General features: G+C 41.2%; 1 protein-coding gene across 2 annotated transcripts in view; it reads left to right on the forward strand.

Annotated features, from left to right (window-relative positions):
- ptpdc1a (protein tyrosine phosphatase domain containing 1a) overlaps window positions 1-16,550 on the forward strand; it is a 31,319-nt gene that overhangs the window by 7,419 nt on the left and 7,350 nt on the right. Inside the window, exons 2-5 of one of the 2 annotated variants that reach the window (XM_087840472.1) lie at window positions 114-209; window positions 2,804-2,975; window positions 3,366-3,446; window positions 3,567-3,685. In XM_087840472.1, the coding sequence (XP_087696598.1) occupies window positions 122-209; window positions 2,804-2,975; window positions 3,366-3,446; window positions 3,567-3,685 (460 nt within the window). In that variant the 5' untranslated portion in view covers window positions 114-121. Of the gene's footprint in view, window positions 1-113; window positions 210-2,803; window positions 2,976-3,365; window positions 3,447-3,566; window positions 3,686-16,550 lie in introns of those variants that run through there. The other variant, XM_006800201.3, reaches the window with a different exon arrangement.

Raw genomic sequence — 16,550 nt, forward strand, 5'->3', positions numbered from 1 at the left:
CATCTGTGTGCACACCTTGTCACTGTTTGTGTTATCGGCACGAGAAAAGCTCCTGCTATTTTTTTTTCCTCCTCCCACCTGCGTTTGACACGATGTTTATTCCCACCTTTCAGCCCGTGCCATGGCAGCAGGTGTCAGCATACTGAGTGACCTGCCTAACTCCATCGGTGGAGCCCGCAGTGGAGAGACCAGCACAGAGATGGAGGCAGGTAGGAGAGCTCTGCACCACACAAACAACACAGGAACAACACCTGCTTTTTATTTGGCAAGGAGATGGCACAGGACTGGTTGGGTTTTCTTTAATGTAGGTTTACAGAGCACTAAGATAATCCTTATTTTATTCTCAGCTCTTATACGCAAAACAGATGAATGAAAATGTGTGTGGTGTACTGTATGTAACAGGCGGATGAAATGAGAGTGTGTCGTCTGGCTATTCCAAAACTTGTTGAATGATTAGAGAGCCACTCAAAAAACAAATATGGTGGTCGAAAACCTATGTTGGAGTCCAAAATCAGAGGCTGGTTCCATCTTTTTAATACTGTCACTGTTGATAATGGGTTGGGAGTATGTAGAGGCAAATATATTGGGAAGTGAAGTTACGTTCTCATTGTGTGTCAAATTGTGAGTTTACAAGCCTGGGGATTTTCACAGTGTGTACCAGCAATCTTTTTTCCAATATACACTATGTGAAGTGAAGTACTGGACAAGCAACAGGTTACATCTACAGGAGCTGCTCTGCCAGCCATGAAGCTCCCAGCATGCTGATGTTAATGCCAGAGGAGGTTTGGAACTTTGCATTTACCGAGTGTTGGCAACTTTCATGCACTATGCACCTCAGCACTTGGTGAGACTACTCTTTAAACTTTACGTGATTTTTCACTGCAAAGTTGAGCAGCTGTGGGTCGTAAACAATTAAATTCTGCAATAAAACCACTTGGAATACCTAGAAGAGAAGACATTTCACAGACTGACCTGTTCCAACTGTGACATCCTTTTTATACGACTGTGCTTGGATTTAGTGAGCTCTTTAGAAGAAATCATTTGTCCACAGATGTTTGTAAAGACAGACTGCATGTCTAGGTGTTTGATTTCACACACCTGTGGTCCTGGGACTGTGGGCCAAACTCTTGTCCATGTCATGTAAGTTGGTGATTTCTAAACTCAGTAAGGAGGCAGCGTTAGTAATGTCAGGGCTGCAGATGTGCAGACGGATCATCGTCAGATTTATAACACGTGTTACCTGGAGAGGTACGTTTTCACTGAGCTAAGAAAGAAGAAGAAAGTTATATATAGTGTCCGAGTGAGAAGGCACAACAGCTTTCCAAAGCGATTCCACTGCTGTGACAACCATTTAATAAATATCTAAAAAGTGATGCTCAGGCTGAAAAAACAGAGGCTCCTAATAGTGAATCACGAACTCAATCACTCAAGTTAAACAAAGTTTGTCTAAAATGTCTAATTCTCCAGTATCCATATGATAGTACCAAGAAATATAAATTCAATTTATATATTGATTAATATGAATGTTTGTCTGAATGTTTTTGGCTTTCTGTGAAAGTTTATTAGTGCTGTCAGATGTCTGCCTGGTTGCACTGACTGAAAGACTGTAAGACTGATCTGTGAAATATTACAGTAGGAAGTATGAAGGTGGCAGATTTTCAGCCGGTGTTGTTGAGGCTCTGTCCCTTGCAGCTAGTGAAAGCAGCTCTCAGCCAGCCATCCTGCTGCTCCCATCCACTCACAGAGCCCACAGGATCACTTCACCTTTTGGATGCAGTTTAGTGGTAGACTAGCTGATGGACTGTAGCGCAGCCTTCAACCACAGCTTGTCTTCATTTTAACCAGTGCATCCACGTTGTTACAGCAGTTGAGTTTGTGTTTGATTTGTTGATGCAAAGACACAATTTCTCTTGTATGTGTGTTATATATACAAGAGACATGCATGTATATGTCTCTTGCTTTGCTTTAGATTAATATAATGTGGGAAATATGATTTGGGCCAATAACAAGGATTTCATTTAAGCTATCCTGTGTATAATTGACGATTACATTACGTTAATATGAATAGGAACTCACCTGGCTCTCCAGTACAGTTTTCTGCTGAATATATTTGGATCCGGTGCACTTGGTTAATAATGATCCAGTCAAAGCAGAAAAAGGCGTGCCATTGTACCTGCTGACCAGTGCCGTGTGTTCGTGGCTACTGTAGATGTACAGCTTTAAAAACCAAACAAGTGTGACATTTTACAAGCAGCCTGCCTGCCTCAGATCTGTGACACGGTGTGTGCGCGCACTGTGTGAGAACAACATAAGCCCCTGTCCCACCTCCCATTGACGACTTTGGAGATGGTTGTCATGGTGACACTTCAAATGCTACTGATGAACTGATCAGCAGTGGGTGATTGTTGAGCCATGATTCATCATGGGCACAGAAGTGCTGAGCCAGGAGCCTTTGTTAGCACAGAGGCTGTGGTGTGCAGGCAGCAGCACTATAGGATGCAGCAGCATCAAGGACGCCGCTCCTTCGCCGGTGAGATGTTGGCCAGAGTGAAGTGGCTCTGCCTCGGACATCCTGCTGAGGGTTCTGCAGCGGCAGTGCAGATCTGCCCTGGAGTTCCTCTCCTCCTCCTCCTCCTCCTCCCACACGGTCATGGTGGCTGTCAGCATGAACCAGCCTCAGTCCGTCACCCAGTGCAAGACCAGCAGATGTAACCACACTGAAGAAAATGAGAAATGTTGCAATTTCTATCATATCTTCTTCTGCAAACGAAGAATTTCCTTATGTTTCTTTTTGTACCATTAGCCAATACAAGGGTCCCTACTGCAAAGTACACCAAGATGGGTGAGACCCTGAGGCATGTCATCCCCGGTCACATGCAGTGCTCCATGGCCTGTGGAGGGAAAGCCTGCAAATATGAGAACCCCTCTCGCTGGAGTGATGAGGAGCAAGCCATCAAGGGACTCTACTCATCCTGGTATGTCGATATCTTAGTGTCCATGTAGTTTAAAGTGGGCAGATGTACAGATGTACTGTTCCTCTAGTGGAATATTAAATAGCCGCATTTAATAGCCATGCTAAATGGCCATTAACATGGCCACAATTTCAAATAATGAGGGCAGTGTATGTCTAAGTAAACCCTGTGAGGGTTGTCATCTCAGCCACACAGCTCTGACTCTGAGCAGGGCAACCAATCAAAAGGAAGTAGAGTTAAAGGGAGAAGAAGCTAAAACAACTTGTGTCAGGCATAGAATAAAGTGAGGGAATGCACCAAACGTTCAGTATTAGATACTGAATAGTTTTTAGTATTGATATTGACCATCTTGCTGTTTTTACTTGTTCAACCTTTCATCTTCTCTTATTACAGGATTACTGACAACTTGCTAGCTATGGCAAGGCCTTCCACTGAGATCATAGAGAAATATAACATAATTGAACAATTTCAAAGGTCCATTCTATTTCTTTCACATCTCATTTAAAATGAACATCGTTATAAACAGAAGAACTGTGAGACATAGAACAGCTCTGCGTGTCTGTGTTGACTTGTTTTGTGGACTGCTGTGCTCAGGTGTGGTTTGAAAACCGTTATTAACCTGCAGCGACCCGGAGAACACGCCAGCTGCGGAAACCCACTGGAGCAAGAGAGCGGCTTCACTTACCGACCTGAAACTTTCATGGAGGCAGGCAGTAAGTTCTCATATCTACTTACTGCTTATACACTGAACTGCCCCAAACATGGCCAAAAACGGTGTGCACGAGTAGTTGTGTGACTAGGTAATACCCTTTTATAATCATGGTGGAATAGCTTGTTTGACTGCCTCATTTCTAAAACTCTTAATCTCCACCACACTTAACTTTGCAGCCGGGCTTCATTCATGAGGTTAGCAAGGTTTGGCTAAACAAGTTGCTAATATAAATCCCATTCCTTCAGCAGATAATGTATAGTTCAGTTAAAACATGTGCAAAAAAACTGTACAAAAGCATAAAAAAAGAACAATTACACAGTTATTCACTGTTATCATTTCACATATCATTTTCACTGTGAAAAAAGTCTTGAGCAATTATTGTATAGTCTTTTATAATGTGCTAAGCACATGTGCACCTTTATAGAGCTGTTGTAATCTTGTTATACTGTGTATAATGACAATGAAGGCTTTCAGTTCAATTCAATTCAATTCAGTGGTCGACCAGACCTACTGAAGGTCTTTTAAAGACTTTTCAATTTCCGTCCAGTGCTTGTACCTCATTTATTTGTTAAGCCACTCAACACTGACTTATGAACGTTAACTTTGTATTATTGTACGGGCTTTACCTTACAATATAAAGCACCTTAAGGCAACTGTTGTTGTGATTTGGTGCTACATTATATAAATAAAATTAAATTGAGTTGAATCAATTTTTCAAGCATAAAAAGCCACCAAACTCATGGGATGTGTGTTGTGTCTACACATAATAGACAACTTGGCAAAGAAATAATCTTTTTTAAACTTTAATGTTTAGGTACGTTGTTACTAAGTCTGAAAAATGTCAAAGGTATTATGTTTGACAGTCATCAGATAGTATTTTACAACCAACAAATTGCTTCCCAAAGAGCGACTGGCTGAAAACTTGGCATATCTCAGCATAGTGTGCAGTGTGTCCTTACACTTTTTTAAGAAACTGGATAAGTGGAGGACAAAGGAGAACATGTCGGGCCTAAAAAAAATAAGTATACAGCAGATGAACAGTGTGTGAGAGTCATGCCTTTAAACAATAGGAAAAAATCTAGAAACCTGAGAGATTGGTCTGTTCGCAGAAGACCCAAAAGAACTGGCCTCAGTGGAAGGGTAGCCATGTTTTTTTTCAAGAAGTCATTTTATGGAACGGCACAAGTTGAAGTTAAAGCATGTCAAATTACAAGAAAATTATACATGAACCAAAAATGGAAATTTTTGTTTGAAATGATTGTCAACAGACAGAGGAGGTCAGGACGAAGGTATAACAATGATTATCTAAAGCACGGTGGAGGCTCAGTCATGGTTTTGGGGCTGCAATTTAGCCTGTGGTGTTGGGGATCAAAAATGAATGTAGAAGACTACAGTCATATTTTGATCCACCATGCAAAAGTGTCTGATTGGCAACAGCTTTATTTTTCAACATGACAGTGATTCCAAAGACCTGCCAATGCAGTAAAAGCGTAACTGGATAGAAAAACACACAGCTATCAGTCGTGGATTGGCCCGATGTGTTAAAGGCCTTTCAAGCTCAGAATTGTTCAGACTTTGGGCTGCAACGATTCTTCGAGTAATTTGAATGATTCCATTATAAAAAACCTCGACACAAGGTTTGTGCTTTCATGTTTTGTTTAGTGCACGGCTCTGTAGCGTGTTGATGTTAGACGGTGTAAACGGCAGTGTTTTATTAGCTAAAAACAGACCTGCAATACAAACGTATTTAGGAGCAGCGTGTGGGCAAGAAGTCTGACATGAAGTTAGGGGTATACGGTAGAAACGATGTGAATTTGAGATTCTGACACTACTGCGATAGCGCATGTTGATGGTGACATCAAGCTGCGCCTGTTTCGCAGCAGCAGCAGCTGCAAGCAATATCATCTGCAAATTATGCCGTGCGACAGTAATAGCGAAGAGACGAAACACGTTTTGGAATATGAGAAAAGCCAAAAACTGCACTTCCTCTTCTCTCGCAGCTTCTCTATTACCACGTAGCTAGTGAATTTAGACAGTTTTTAAATCTCAGTGATGCCACAGTGTTCGTTTGACTTTGGGACCTGAAGCGTACGGAGTTTTGGACCCAGATTCCTCCGCAAGGCTCCTGACTATGGCAGCCATAATGCTCCGACAATCCATCAAGCGGTGTGGCTTTGTAGCTTACCAAAATTGTATTTTGAGCGCCATGTACCACATAAAATGGGTTTGAAGGTCAGTAAGCACAAACCAGAATTCATAAATAAGGCGCACTGTTGAGTTTTGAGAAAATTAAAGGATTTTAAGTGCGCCTTATAGTGCGGAAAATATGGTATACACAAGAAAAGAATATATTGAGATATATATTGTTACCGCACATTTCAGGCCATATCGCCCAGCCCTACGTTAAGCCCACTCAGGGCCCAGTTTGAAACAAAGGCAGCAGTGACGATGACGCTGGCACAGTTTACACAAGAGCGAAGAGGCGGAGCGGTTACCGAGACGGTTTGGTTTTTTTATGATGTTGTACGCAGTCAAACAATTTCTAGAATGGAAGCCAAAGAGAAGTTCATTCTGAAAGACCTTTTGATTAATAAGACAAAAGTATTTCTTATCTGATTAATTGATAGATTACTCGATAACTTTAGCTGCAGCCCTAATAAATAAATATATACTGTATTTCAATATGATACAAATACTGTTTGTTCTCATTTTAATAAGTTGCTGCACCTTCAAGGGGTGGCTCAAGACGTGGTAAATGGACTGGTTCTTCATTAGAGCTTTTATCGCCCATTTGCACTTTTTTCTGTATAAGTGCTTTCAGTCTAACATTCACAGTCCAACGGATGCATCGAAGAGCAGCTTGGCGTTAGTGTCTAGCCCAAGGATATGCAGACTGGAGCAGAAAGGAATTGAACCACCAACCTTCTGATTAGTAGGTGACCTGTTCTGCCTCCTGAGCTGCAGTGTTCAGATAGACTATTGCAACATTGCATGACGTTATTGTGTCACTGACAGTTTAATACCCTCCTGGTTCTGTTTAAACCGTCCGTCTTTTAAAGAGCTGTTTCTCATACACCACTGATTTGTGTATCAGTAGCTTTTTGATTGGATCCTTCTGGAAGTGGCCTAACAGCAGATGTACTTGGCACCAACAGCTATTGAAAACGTTGTGAGGATGCAGAATGAAAAGTGACAGATGTGGGGTTTTTCTTAATGAATCAATGGTTCGGCCCTGATTAGGTCGATTTGTAGATTCTTAAGAGGGGAGACCATTCTTAACATAGAAGATCATGTGACCAGATAGTAATAATGGAAAAAGTATACAGTGGGGCAAAAAAGTATTTAGTCAGCCACCGATTGTGCAAGTTCCCCCACTTAAAATGATGACAGAGGTCAGTAATTTGCACCAGAGGTACACTTCAACTGTGAGAGACAGAATGTGAAAAAAAATCCATGAATTCACATGGTAGGATTTGTAAAGAATTTATTCGTAAATCAGGGTGGAAAATAAGTATTTGGTCAATAACAAAAATACAACTCAATACTTTGTAACATAACCTTTGTTGGCAATAACAGAGGTCAAACGTTTACTATAGGTCTTTACCAGGTTTGCACACACAGTAGCTGGTATTTTGGCCCATTCCTCCATGCAGATCTTCTCAAGAGCAGTGATGTTTTGGGGCTGTCGCCGAGCAACACGGACTTTCAACTCCCGCCACAGATTTTCTATGGGGTTGAGGTCTGGAGACTGGCTAGGCCACTCCAGGACTTTCAAATGCTTCTTACGGAGCCACTCCTTTGTTGCCCGGGCGGTGTGTTTTGGATCATTGTCATGTTGGAAGACCCAGCCTCGTTTCATCTTCAAAGTTCTCACTGATGGAAGGAGGTTTTGGCTCAAAATCTCACGATACTTGGCCCCATTCATTCTGTCCTTAACACGGATCAGTCGTCCTGTCCCCTTGGCAGAAAAACAGCCCCATAGCATGATGTTTCCACCCCCATGCTTCACAGTAGGTATGGTGTTCTTGGGATGCAACTCAGTATTCTTCTTCCTCCAAACACGACGAGTTGAGTTTATACCAAAAAGTTCTACTTTGGTTTCATCTGACCACATGACATTCTCCCAATCCTCTGCTGTATCATCCATGTGCTCTCTGGCAAACTTCAGACGGGCCTGGACATGCACTGGCTTCAGCAGCGGAACACGTCTGGCACTGCGGGATTTGATTCCCTGCCGTTGTAGTGTGTTACTGATGGTGACCTTTGTTACTTTGGTCCCAGCTCTCTGCAGGTCATTCACCAGGTCCCCCCGTGTGGTTCTGGGATCTTTGCTCACCGTTCTCATGATCATTTTGACCCCACAGGATGAGATCTTGCGTGGAGCCCCAGATCGAGGGAGATTATCAGTGGTCTTGTACGTCTTCCATTTTCTGATGATTGCTCCCACAGTTGATTTTTTCACACCAAGCTGCTTGCCTATTGTAGATTCACTCTTCCCAGTCTGGTGCAGGTCTACAATTCTTTTCCTGGTGTCCTTCGAAAGCTCTTTGGTCTTGGCCATGGCGGAGTTTGGAGTCTGACTGGTTGAGGCTGTGGACAGGTGTCTTTTATACAGATGATGAGGTCAAACAGGTGCCATTCATACAGGTAACGAGTGGGGGACAGAAAAGCTTCTTACAGAAGACGTTACAGGTCTGTGAGAGCCAGGGATTTTCCTTGTTTGAGGTGACCAAATACTTATTTTCCACCCTGATTTACGAATAAATTCTTTACAAATCCTACCATGTGAATTCATGGATTTTTTTTCACATTCTGTCTCTCACAGTTGAAGTGTACCTCTGGTGCAAATTACTGACCTCTGTCATCATTTTAAGTGGGGGAACTTGCACAATCGGTGGCTGACTAAATACTTTTTTGCCCCACTGTACATTTAGTTTTCTTGAGCCTGAGTTATGGTACAAGGTATTCAATTCAATTCAATTCAATTTTATTTATATAGCGCCAAATCACAACAAATGTCGCCTCAAGGCGCTTCATAGATACAGAGAAAAGCCCAACAATCATATGACCCCCTATGAGCAAGCACTTTGGCGACAGTGGGAAGGAAAAACTCCCTTTTAACAGGAAGAAACCTCCGGCAGAACCAGGCTCAGGGAGGGGCGGGGCCATCTGCTGCGACCAGTTGGGGTGAGAGAAGGAAGACAGGATAAAGACATGCTGTGGAAGAGAGACAGAGATTAATAACAGATATGATTCAATGCAGAGAGGTCTATTAACACATAGTGAGTGAGAAAGGTGACTGGAAAGGAAAAACTCAATGCATCATGGGAATCCTCCGGCAGCCTACATCTATTGCAGCATAACTAAGGGAGGATTCAGGGTCACCTGGTCCAGCCCTAACTATATGCTTTAGCAAAAAGGAAAGTTTTAAGCCTAATCTTAAAAGTAGAGATAGTGTCTGTCTCCCGAATCCAAACTGGAAGCTGGTTCCACAGAAGAGGGGCCTGAAAACTGAAGGCTCTCCCTCCCATTCTACTTTTAAATACTCTAGGAACAACAAGTAGGCCTGCAGAGCGAGAGCGAAGTGCTCTAATAGGGTGATATGGTACTACAAGGTCATTAAGATAAGATGGGGCCTGATTATTTAAGACCTTGTATGTGAGGAGCAGGATTTTGAATTCAATTCTGGATTTAACAGGAAGCCAATGAAGGGAAGCCAAAACAGGAGAAATATGCTCTCTCTTTCTAGTCCCTGTCAGTACTCTTGCTGCAGCATTTTGGATTAACTGAAGGCTTTTCAGTGAGTTTTTTGGACATCCTGATAATAATGAATTGCAGTAGTCCAGCCTGGAAGTAATAAATGCATGAACTAGTTTTTCAGCATCACTCTGAGACAGGATATTTCTAATTTTAGAGATGTTGCGCAAATGGAAGAACGCAGTCTTACATATTTGTTTAATATGTGCGTTGAAGGACATATCCTGGTCAAAAATGACTCCAAGGTTCCTCACAGTGTTACTGGAGGCCAAGGTAATGCCATCCAGAGTAAGAATCTGGTTAGATACTATATTTCTAAGCTTTTCAGCGCCGAGTACAATGACCTCAGTTTTATCTGAGTTAAGAAGCAGAAAGTTAGCGGCCATCCAAGTCTTTATGTCTTTAAGACATTCCTGCAGTTTAACTAATTGGTGTGTGTTATCTGGCTTTATGGACAGATAGAGCTGGGTGTCATCTGCATAGCAGTGAAAATGTATGCTATGTCTTCTAATGATGCTGCCTAGGGGAAGCATGTATAATGTAAACAGAATTGGTCCTAGCACTGAACCCTGTGGAACTCCATAATTAACCTCAGTGTGTGAAGAGGACTCTCCATTTACATGCACAAATTGGAGTCTACTAGATAGATATGATACAAACCACTGCAGTGCAATACCTGTAATACCTACAGCATGTTCTAATCGCTCTAACAGGATATTATGGTCAACAGTATCGAATGCTGCACTAAGGTCAAGAAGGACAAGCACAGAGATGAGTCCACTGTCAGAGGCCATAAGAAGATCATTTGTAACCTTCACTAAAGCTGTTTCTGTGCTGTGATGAACTCTGAAACCTGACTGAAACTCTTCAAATAAACCATTCCTCTGCAGATGATCTGTTAGCTGTTTGACAACTACTCTTTCAAGGATTTTTGATATGAAAGGAAGGTTGGAGATTGGCCTATAATTAGCTAAGACTGCTGGGTCTAGAGATGGCTTTTTGAGTAAAGGTTTAACTGCAGCCACCTTGAAGGCCTGTGGTACATAGCCGATTATTAGAGATAGGTTGATCATATATAAGATCGAAGAATTAATCAATGGCAGGACTTCTTTGAGCAGTTTTGTAGGAATGGGGTCTAAAAGACACGTTGATGGTTTGGAGGAAGTAATTATTGAAGTTAACTCAGAAAGATCGATTGGAGAAAAAGAGTCTAACTTAACATCAATGGAACTAAGAGTAACTGTAGATAATATTACATCTGTGGGATGATTATTGGTAATTTTTTCTCTAATGATAAAAATTTTATTTGTGAAGAAGTTCATGAAGTCATCACTAGTTAACGTTAAAGGGATGGTTGGCTCAAAAGAGCTCTGACTTTTTGTCAGCCTGGCTACAGTGCTGAAGAGAAACCTGGGGTTGTTCTTATTTTCTTCAATCAGTGATGAGAAGTAAGCTGTTCTGGCTTTGCGGAGGGCTTTCTTATAAAGCAACAAACTATTTCTCCAGGCTAAATGATGATCCTCTAAATTTGTGACACGCCATTTCCTCTCCAGATTACGAGTCATCTGCTTTAGGGTACGTGTTTGAGAATTATACCACGGGGTCAGGTACTTCTGATTAGAGACCTTAGTTTTCACCGGAGCTACAGTATCCAGAGTCGTACGTAGTGAGGAGGTGAAATTATTAACAAGATAATCGACCTCTGTTGGGGTAGCGTTCAGATAGCTGCTCTGCTCTGTGTTGGTACAGGGCATTGACGATGATAACAGTGGCTGGATTATATTCTTAAACTTAGTTACAGCGCTTTCAGAAAGACATCTACTTTGATAAAGTCCACTCTCCACTGCTGCGTAATCAATTATTGTAAATGTAAATGTTATCAAGAAATGATCAGACAGGAGAGGGTTTTCAGGAAACACTGTTAAATGTTCAGTTTCTATGCCATATGTTAAAACAAGATCTAGAGTGTGATTAAAGTGGTGGGTGGGTTCTTTTACATTTTGAGAGAAACCAATTGAGTCTAACAACAGATTAAATGCCATGTTGAGGCTGTCATTTTTAGCATCAACATGGATGTTAAAATCACCCACAATAATTATTTTATCTGAGCTCAGAACTAAATTAGATATAAAGTCTGAGAAATCAGACAGAAACTCTGTGTAAGGCCCAGGTGGACGATAGATGATAACAAGTAAGACTGGTTTCTGAGTTTCACAGCTGGGGTGGACAATGTTAAGCATCAGGCTTTCAAATGAATTAAAAGTCTGTCTTGGTCTTTCATTAATTAATAGACTGGTGTGAAAAATTGCTGCCACACCGCCCCCTCGACCTGTGCTTCGAGATTTCTGGTAGTTAGAATGACTCGGGGGTGTTGATTCATTTAAACTAACATAATCATCCTGCTGCAACCAGGTTTCTGTAAGGCAGAGTAAATCTATTTGTTGATCAATTATTAAGTCATGTACTAACAGAGACTTGGAGGAGAGAGACCTAATATTTAATAATCCACATTTCACTGTTTTACTCTTTGGTTCAGATGTGGATACTGTATTGTTCTTTCTTTGTAAATGTTTAAGTTGTTTGTTGCTGGTTTTTAGTTTGTTTTTTGTCTTTTTGGAAGCAGACACAGTCTCTATGGAGATGGGTTTTTGGGGGGGTAGCAGGAGGAGAGAAGCTGCAGAGAGGCGTGTAAGACTGCAACTCTGCTTCCTGGTCCCAACTCTGGATAGTCATGTTTTGAGGGGTTTAATAAATTTGTCGATATTTCTAGAAATGAGAGCTGCTCCATCCAAAGTGGGATGGATGCCATCTCTCCTAACAAGACCAGGTTTCCTCCAGAAGGTTTGCCAATTATCTATGAAGCCCACATCATTTCTGGGACACCACTCAGACAGCCAGCAATTTAAGGAGAACATGCGGCTAAACATGTCACTCCTGGTCTGATTGGGGAGGGGACCAGAGAAAACTACAGAGTCCGACATTGTTTTAGCAAAGTTACACACCGATTCAATATTGATTTTAGTGACCTCCGATTGGCGTAACCGGGTGTCATTACTGCCGACGTGAATTATGATTTTACTGAATTTACGTTTACCCTTAGCCAGCAGTTTTAAATTTCCTTCAATGTCGCCTGCTCTGGCCCCTGGAAGACAATTGACTATGGTTGCCGGTGTCTCTAGCTTCACATGTCTGAGAACAGTATGCAGTTAGTGGAGCAGGTGACAGGCTAAGGTAGATTTAACATTTCCCTCAGTACCATCTGTGTTGTGTTTTGCCTACATGCAGTCCCTAGTAACCAAGTAATTGCAAGGGGATTTATTTCATTCCTCCTTCTTCCTAATAGGCTCTCCTGGGATTCTGACAATGTCACCTCATCAAAACGTGCATTTTGCATACTCCAATGTTTTATTTGACAGTCTGTAAAAAGTCTCAAGTCTAAACACTTGGCTTTAATCTTAATATTGGTCTTTGTCGTGCAACGTTTTTGACTCCTTGAGAAGCAAATCTTATGAAAAGTGCCAAAGCAACAATCTTATGAGTCTCTTAATCACCTGATCACGTATCATGTTAACATTTTCCCTTTGTGTCAAAGTCAAAGATCTTTACAGAGATGTTGGAAGTGACGGCTGTAAACTAGTCTTTGAGGTGTGTTTCTAAAATGATTGATAGTTCCTGTATTTTGTATAGAAAATATGTGTCATTCAGTGTAAGACCAAAGCTCCTTTATGTGTTTTGAATCGCTTTTCAGCAACAACTAGTTCAAGTTCAGCAAGTTATTAAAAATCCACCAAGCTTTAATCAGTGGTTTATATTTAACCAAATAATAATGGAAGGAGGGCGATTTCATAGAATGGATTGATCCTCTAACAACACATTATTCTGGGAGTTGAATTTAAATGGTAGCAGTAAGTATATTTTCGAGGAAACAGTTTTATCTTGAGGTAATAAAATGTGCTTAATGTATTACAAAACTGTATTACACTGTCAATATTTATTTAACAAAACCCAAGCACAAAAGCTGAAGCAGTGGTTGACAAACTTGCGTACACCATGAATCAGTAGCTTAGAAACACCTTTACCAACAGTAATAGTTTTATGTAGGGCTTCATTAGTCTTTCATGTCTTTTTTTAGCTCACTTTTCTTTACAACATTGCTTCACTTCAATATGTGGCTTTCTTCATGTCTTATTGCAGCATCTCAATTGGGTTCTGGTGTGGACTTTGACTGGGTCATTGCAACACTTGAATTCTTGGGACACAGTCTAAAACGCTGATATACAGAGCAGTTCATAATTGGTTCAATGCCTTCAAGATTCAAGATGTCTTGTGGTTGGAAAATCAGCTAAAGTGCTGGAAGTTTGTGCCAAACATGTTTATGGTCAAACATGTCCACTCAAGACATTTCCTGAAAAAGGTGTCAAAACTATTACAGCATTCCGCTTTTAGAGTTTACGCTTCAACCCAGGTAGCTCTGGAGGAATGTTAGGGAAAAATCACGCTCTGCTTTGGTGCAGAAAATGCAACAATGACTGAGGAAGTTATTCTGAACTAATTATATTCATCCTAAACATAAGTAGCAAAATAATTTATTCATCTAAAAAATAATTTCTATAATACATTGCTGTTTATAACACTTACAATTTTATTCATGCACAAGATTGATTTATTCCAAGTTACCGCGTGTTGTATGTTTTACAACCCTATTATTGAACCTGGCTGACTGCACCAGTCACACTAGACTGGAGACCAGTTGGTAAATACTTGGGAACCACTAGTTGTAAGAGAAAAATATCTGTTTCTCGAGCAGTTGACAGTTGCTGGCAGTTGCTGGGAAATGGATTGTTGAAGTCCCATTCACACAAACCTGAAGACCAGGCTGTGACCCCTCTGATAACCAACAGTTGCTAGGGTGTGTATTCTGTGAATGGTGTCTGGAGGTTGCTGGAAGAGGTTTACAGTGCTGGATCTTGTTTTCCGATAATTTGAATGGAAGATGCCTACTAGCTTGCAAACACTCACAAACTACCGAGTGGTAGTGTGAGTGTAGCACAAACTGGAAATGGCGACCATTCAACTTCAAAGTAAAATATGCACCTTTTAAAATGTATTGGTTGCAGTGGTACAATACTTTACTTTGAAGGTGAACATTCTCCGTTTTTTGTTTGTCATACTGTTTCACTACTGCTCGGAGAGAAAATTGCGTTTGCAGACGAGTCATTGGCTTTGTTGCGACTCATGGTGACGACAGTAGTCTGCTAGCAACTAGAGATGGACCGATCCGATATTACGTATCGGTATCGGTCCGATACTGACCCAAATTACTGGATCGGATATCGGCGAGAAATAAAAAATGTAATCCGATCCATTAAATATCAAAAAAGCACCTCACAAAGCTTGCTACACGGCGTAACTCGGCTCATAACCGTAGCACGTCGCAGCAGTATGTGTCACGTGATAGAGCGGCTGTGTGTATTTGTAGCCTAGCTAGCAAACCAGCATTTCATCTCCGAGGAAGTTTTCCCAGAGAGAAGTAAAGCAAGTGTGTAAGTTCATCTCTGAATGTTTGTAAAGCATTCCCACGTTAAGCTTAACAACAGATATATGGAGCGACTGCCTCTCTCTCTCGCTCTCTCTCTCCTGCTGCTACTTCAATCGTGAAACGGCTTAATGATCAGCTGATCGGCTTTTCTGTCACGAGTATGTCTCTCTTCTTAGTTTTTGGCCCACTTCTCACCAGAAAGAGGAAACCAGCGGCTGAACAACAGCAGCACTATTAAGCTTGATAAGCTGTTGTTAGAATTTATTTAATATTACTTTCTAGACCAGGATCTTTTTCTATGCAGCTGACGGCTGGTAACTGTGCAGGGGCGGATCTAGCAAAGTTTAGCCAGGGGGGCCGATAGGGCATGAACAGGGAAAAGGGGGCACAAAGACATACTTTTCTTTCTTATTCTCATTTAAAATGTCTAGTTTTTAATAAATAATTATCTGACTCTTACACCCAAAGTTTTAATCTGATGTAAAATATATAGAAGTCCATTACTGTATATAGTAACTGTTAAGTCTAGTATACCCTAGTAAGCTATAGTACTTTTTCCTTTGGGAAGATACCATCTGTGCAGTCTGCAATTCTGTTGAAGAAAGATGTTGAATCTATTTAATTATTCTTGAAAAATAATTTCTTTCTGTGCATTTTCCCCCCTGCATCAAATTAAATTTGATTACATCGATTAAGCATCATGAGCTGGAGGGTGGGGGGTGGTTCCCTATTTTTTTTTTTTTGCTGGGAGTTTGCAGCCCTATTAGTTAGGTTGCTTGATATTTCTGCTAAGTACTCTTTAAAATACCAGAATAGGGAGGATGGAGCAGGTTTACGTTTATTAGATTGATCAGTGTCGCTGAACTATGAAATATTTTGTTGTATTTTTTATATACAGGTATAACAGAATAGCTTTAGTGTTGTTATTTATTTAAACTTGAGTATAAACTTATACAAAATGCAGCAAGATATTAAAAAAAACGTTTTATTGATTAAAAAACACACTATATCGGATTCATATCGGTATTGGCAGATATCCAAATTTATAATATCGGTATCGGTATCGGTATCGGACATAAAAAAGTGGTATCGTGCCATCTCTACTAGCAACCAAAGCAATCACAAGGTTTTTGGTGCAGTACCTACTAGGAAGTGCAGGAAACCTCCAGCAACCACTTAAGAACCAGTCAGAGAATTCACATTTTTTCCTGGAGACGAGAAATTGCCAGGGGATTGCTGGCTAATCTCTAGGCCTGTGGGACTGAGACCTTGTTTAATTAGCAAGCTAGTTTTGGAGGGAAGGAAAAAACAAGTAAAACTACCACCAACTTGTCATTGCTGCTCTTGTTTATTTGATTATCTCAACTGATTTAGGGTGCAATGTTTGCATCTCTCGGCTGGTCTGGGAACACCTTGGTGTTGCTCCGGACAAGCTGGAGGAGGTGAGTGGGGAGAGGGAGGTCTGGGCTTCTCTGCTTAGGCTGGTGCCCCCGTGACCCGGCCCCGGATAAGCAGAAGAAGGTGGATGTTTGTGACCATGTACTGCACAAACAATTGAAAACTCCTTTTG

This window comes from Neolamprologus brichardi, chromosome 5 (assembly GCF_056152115.1).
Source record: "Neolamprologus brichardi isolate AB-2024 chromosome 5, ASM5615211v1, whole genome shotgun sequence".
NCBI classification, from domain to species: Eukaryota; Metazoa; Chordata; class Actinopteri; order Cichliformes; family Cichlidae; genus Neolamprologus; species Neolamprologus brichardi.